Here is a 5,565-nt window from a genome sequence, read left to right as displayed (position 1 = left end):
TTTTTATAGTGTTTAACAACACAGGCCTGATATGATGGAGCTGAAATCATGATGAATATTTTTTGCAGTGATGGGGTTGTTGCCTTGGGGAGCGGCCTGTGCCGCCGTGACGACTGACAGCAGGGCCGGCCTGTCTGCTTTCGACTCGGGGGTCTGGTGGAGCTGTGGGCCCCCACCCTTGGGACAACCACATCTGGATCCTGCTAAGGGTCAAGGCTTCTCCTGCCTGAGGCCAGTTCAGACTAGTGTAATTAAGGGAGACACCTTGTTTAACTCTTCGGTGACTGCTTTGGTTTCGTCTTTCTTTTTCTACATTCCTTTGTTTGTGGGTTCAGCATAGTCGTTTTATTGTGAGGAGGCCATTGATGAAGTGAAAAATGAAAGAGGTGCTTGAGCTTTGACCTTCAGATCGCGATTCCCCATCCAAAGCTTTATTAGCACTATCACAAAAGCCATATCTGAAAATGCCCCACACTCACACGCTGATGTGCTTCTTTTGATTTATGTCATCAGTCCCATTAATAAACAAGCCTGGTTTACCCTCCACCCCACTGCGGGGGCAGGATCACTTTACACTGTGTAAATAGCTACAATGTAATATTATGGAATTTACAGGATGCTTTTCAAATTACACTAAACCATCAGACAGCATTACCTCCCTCTCTGTATTCAAATACCTGTCACCCCCAGTCATAAAGCTGATTGGGGAGGTGGGGGGGGGGGGGGGGGGGGTCCAGGACCTACCAAGACCATAATGAATACAGTGGTAACAAACATTTTGGAAGGCCAATAAACAGATGCAAGTTGGTTTACACAGTGAACCACAGAACATCTGGCTTGACGCTGGAGCTAGACAGCCAGACATTTCTGCCTTACACCACGAGCCAGTAGCTCCTCTGTCTCTCCGCTGGGGCAACAAGCCAGAGGTGGGCGGACACTATGGAGGGTTTATGTTCAGCAGCCTTTCAATTGTTGGCTCCATCCTTACTTCTCTAACATATATGAAGAGCTACTGAGATTTAGAGTATATGGAGTTATAGGTCAAACAGAAGAGAAAAAAAAAGTGGGCACTTCAGCTTTTATTTGTCACACAGGCTCAACAAGTGAAAACAGTCTGTCGAAGGGGAGATATAAAGGGGAATAAACTGGGGGGGGTGATTTAAGGTAGCTGCTTTTTCTGCACAGGGTGCAAAGTAAGTTCTGCTCATGCATGTGAATTTATTACAAATAAATTATTATTATTATTTTCAAACAAATTGTTTTTGTCTTTGCATAACACATATTAAACCAGCCGTGTATTTGGATGTTTTTGTTTTATTATTATTATTTTCTGGCTGTTGTGAGAAAGTTTTTTGGCAGACTGTTATTTCAATGAACAAATACTCCAGTTTCATGTGAGCCTGGTAAAGTTGCTGTTTATTAGACTGCAGACTTTTATTCAAATCATTCCTTCTCTCGGGCTAAAAGACAGCCCAAGTCAAAATACTGAAGGCAAAAAGAGTGGAGTCTGCAACGCATATAAGTACGAACTGTCTGGCCCCTAGCTCCAGGCCATAATTAATTTGAGATTTATTTTTATTGGAGAGTTCCAGTCTCGCCTGGCCTTAACCAAACAAAACCAAATGCTGGGCCGTGGATTCGCTTGAATGAGGGATATTTCTTTTAAATTTTGTATTGAGGCGTGCCACATTCTGACCAATATCTCCCTGAATGTGGGTGAGTAAGTGAATGCAGCACTTGCACGCAAAAAAAAAAAAAAAAAAAAAAAAAAAGAAGAAGAAGAAATACACGCCAGCCCGGATTCAGGACAGAATAAAGAAAAAAAGAATAAAATAAATGGGCCTTGCATTATTTGAATCAGAACAAACAATCTCGGCTGCCTGCATTGCATTTTCACAGCAAATCAAAGAAACTACGAGATGCCAGTACGGTAAATTTGGAAGTTAACTCAGCCCCCCCCCCCCCCCCAAACTTCTTTCCCTCCTTCACTGGCCTCCTGTATTCTTTATTTTAGGGAACGGGGAGACTCATTTTAAAAGCATATTCATTCCTCTCCATTCAACTCCCTCACAAACAAATCAGGAATTGTTCTGCGGCCCAAACTGCGTTTCTGCGCTGGGGCACAAACGCTGCGCCTGGATGAAAAGAGCCCTTATTCAAAAGGGGAATAAGTCTTCAAAACATTAGTAAGTCGCCCTTGGAGGGGAAAAAAATGTTGATTATGGAGATATCACGGAGCTGGCCACAGCATAATGGCTCGTTTTAATGAGGTACAATCCACGCAGTCACCCTCGGTGTATTATTATGATGTGATGCAAACGTGGTCACGCAAGAAGCCAGGACTCACAGAGACAACCGCAGGCAAAGTGCGCGGTGAACACCGTGTTGTTGGGCCTCAGTGAGCGGGGTCATACATGGTTTTATATCAAAAAGAAAGGCTTGATGCTCGGAGCGCCTCAGAAATGTAGCAGAAACGCAGAGTCTGCGCCATATGTGGCACGATAGCAGTTTTTTTTTTTTTTTTATGTGAAAACCAGATGTGCGCAGTTTGCTTTATTTACATTCTCAGGACTGTGGCAGAGAGAGAGAGGGAGAGAGAGAGAGAGAGATTCATGACGTCAAGAAGCGATCATAATGAGCCATTACAGCAGCACATTTTCAATAAAAAAAACCAAAGAGAGACAATCAAATCGATATTGGATGGATGACAGGAGAGCCAGCATGCAGACATTTTCAAGCACAGAGAGAAATAACCAGTCACATGGAACAGGTCAGATACATGTGCACAATGGTGAAGCTGCAGGTGTTAAACTTATTTCATGTTGGAAACCTTTTTTTTTCTTTTTTTAATTCTATTCACACGAAATCAGGACAAAATGCAGTCTAAAGGCTTGATTCTAATTGCTAAGTCTTTTTTTTTCTCTTGCATTGCATAGATAATATTATTACAGGGGGTGTGGTTACACATGCTTAGTCATAAGAAAGGAAACGACCCCACTTTGTCCCCCCCAACATTACCTGATCGAAGAGACGGTGGTGTCTTACCTTGACGTAAGACGACGTGTCAGGGACAGTTTGAAACATGTCTACTTGACAGACAGGCCCAAGGGTGCTCAGTGTCCAGTGGGCCCTGAGAAAAACAACACACATCCAATCAATCATTATTTAATAAGTTTCCTTTCTTCTTATTATTTATCGTCATTATTACCATTAGTTGTTTTTGTGAACCTCCACATCGGGGCACTCAGGGGTTACCATTTCCACAAAAATAGAGAGGGAGTCAAAGAGTCAGATTTGCTTAATGGCCCCCTGTATGTGCAACTGCACACATAATGCCTTCATTCATTCAGTGTTGTTTCTTTTCTACACTTCTCTCAGCAGTGGTCAGCGGTATTAGATATGGGCAGGTTTTAATTACAGCTGCCCATACATTTAAAAAACACCAACAAATGGAAACTGCACCACTGAAAACACTGGTAACACAAATGAAGTGCTCCGAGTCGCCCAATGGGAGCTGGGCAGCAGGAAGAAAAAGAGGGCCTCATCCCAACCCCCATCACGTTTTCCCCCTAAAGCTTACCACATATTGAAACACTTTTCGCTTTAATAAGTGCAGCTTACAAAGTCTAGGGTGAAAGGGCACTTAGAGGACGGTGTCTTTAGCCCTACCCTCCCTGCGCAATTATTAGGAAAGGCAGTGGCATATACCATCACAAACGACTGTTATATGGACTGTGTGATAAAGCAAATTAACGCATATGGACCTCAACAATGGCGTCCAGGACGCACCATTAAAGTCCAACCCATCTAAACAAGGCCTATGGGACATCTTTCTTCTGTTCAGTGGGCCCGTTTGCCTTCACCTGTCAGGATTACACATATGCAATCATTTCAGAACAATTAGTGGTGGATATGCAGATCACAGAAGCCTTGTGATCATAAGCCAATACCTGAAAGGAAAATTTAACAAAAAAAAAAAAAAAAACTACTTACACTTTACTGCACACGATTAGAAGTTTAATAACACCTCAATTTCTTTCTTTTTTTTTTTTTTTACTGCGCAATTTCACGTTTCTGCAAAAGTTTTTTTTTTTTTTTTTTCCATTGAATTCCTGCCTCATGATAAATTAGCCAAAGCAAAAGAGGGGTTGGGTGGGTGAGATGGGGGTGGTGGGGGGGGCGCAGGAGGGTAACACATGAACGTGGCACGGTTCAAATAGTTGTAAGGGACCGTTTTTTGTTTTTTTTTGTTTTTTTTTTTTTGTCTCCTCAGCTCCTGCAGGCAAACGCAGGGCTCGCCTCATAAAGTTCCCCAAATGCATCCAATTTCTACGCGGTAAAAAGAGCATAGGATACCGCATCTGCAGCCAATTAGGCAGAGGAGGACTGGTGAATAACGGCGTGAACCTTCCTCCGAGACAGCCCCGTGGGCCGGGACCCCTCTAGTGTTACATTTTAAGCATCTTACCTTGCTGTTATCCATCATAAACGAGGGCCAACTGATTTTCAACTAATACGCATTCCGCCCCCCCCCAAGCCTTTTTTTTTTTAACCCATAGACTCCCCCCTTAAAAAAAAGTGAGACTTGCACACGACTAGATCTGGCAGGAGCTCAGTGCTGTTTTTCGATTGCAAAAGTCAGACTGAACTCAAATGTCGAATAAGGTGAAACTTCTAATTACGCGTCTCATCGCCATAAGAGTGAAACATACTGTCGATATTTTGAGATGGAAGCTGCAGGAGTGTTTTGCCTTTTGCACTAATTTCTTCAGCGTCCATTACTTTTCAAAGAAAAAGTGAGTTCAGGCACTTTTTAAATATATATATATATCTATTTTTTTTTCTTCAAACAAGAAATGAAACGAGCGGAGACGATTTGCCGCACACGGTTGTGCAGCAAACGCAGAATAAAGAAACAAAATCAAATCTAAAAAATAAAAAAAATTAAAATCTAAGTGTATTTTTTCACTCACCTGCCGTTTAACTGCGTCGGTGGCTTGATCGCTTTCGATCGGCTCACTCCTCCTCCGACTCTGAATAATTAGTCCCGTCCAGGCAAAGCCGTTTTCCCGATTATGATGACAGTGAGTTATTTTGAAAGGGGCTGAAAAGGAGCGCCGGGTGCATGAATGGAAATGTTGGTGAGACGGAGAGAGCCGCGACCAATGAGCAGCGAGAGAAAACCTCCCCTCGCCTGCCGTGTGAGGCCACTGAACCATGAAATAAGGGAAAAGCAGAGAGAGAAAGAGCGTCATAAATCTGCTTTACAAAGTCTTCTGCTGCAGAAAACGTGTGGATAAATATGCAGTGGATATGAATGTTTCTCTTTCTGTTTGTGCTTGTTTTATTTATTTCATCTGTTCTGTGATGCGTCCCAGCAGCAGAGGCGCGTCTGAGGTGAGCTGCTGTGTGAACAGGCAGACAACTTCAGACACACAACAAGCATCCCTGCAAGAAAAAAAATGCAACGGACAAACACAAATAAAAATAATAATAATAATTAAAAAAAACAAACAGATCGTAGTTTATGTCCCCTTTTGCACATTAAATGGTGGACAATATGTA

At 42.7% G+C, this 5,565-nt stretch overlaps 1 protein-coding gene across 4 annotated transcripts in view; it reads right to left on the bottom strand.

The window, feature by feature from the left end:
- Nucleotides 1-5,187, bottom strand: part of fli1 (Fli-1 proto-oncogene, ETS transcription factor) — a 30,146-nt gene extending 24,959 nt beyond the window's left edge. The window contains exons 1-2 of one of the 4 annotated variants that reach the window (XM_029518182.1): nucleotides 4,974-5,187; nucleotides 3,019-3,130 (exon numbers count right to left, since the gene is read on the bottom strand). In XM_029518182.1, coding sequence (XP_029374042.1) covers nucleotides 3,019-3,084 — 66 coding nt within the window. In that variant the 5' untranslated portion in view covers nucleotides 3,085-3,130; nucleotides 4,974-5,187. The remainder of the gene's footprint in view (nucleotides 1-3,018; nucleotides 3,131-4,973) is intronic. The other 3 variants (XM_029518186.1, XM_029518181.1, XM_029518183.1) reach the window with 3 other exon arrangements.
- Nucleotides 5,188-5,565: the final 378 nt, after the last annotated feature.

The sequence above is a fragment of the Echeneis naucrates genome, chromosome 13 (genome assembly GCF_900963305.1).
Source record: "Echeneis naucrates chromosome 13, fEcheNa1.1, whole genome shotgun sequence".
In the NCBI taxonomy this organism is placed as follows: Eukaryota; Metazoa; Chordata; class Actinopteri; order Carangiformes; family Echeneidae; genus Echeneis; species Echeneis naucrates.
Note: the sequence above shows the minus strand (reverse complement) of the source record. Positions and strands in the feature narration are given on the sequence as shown.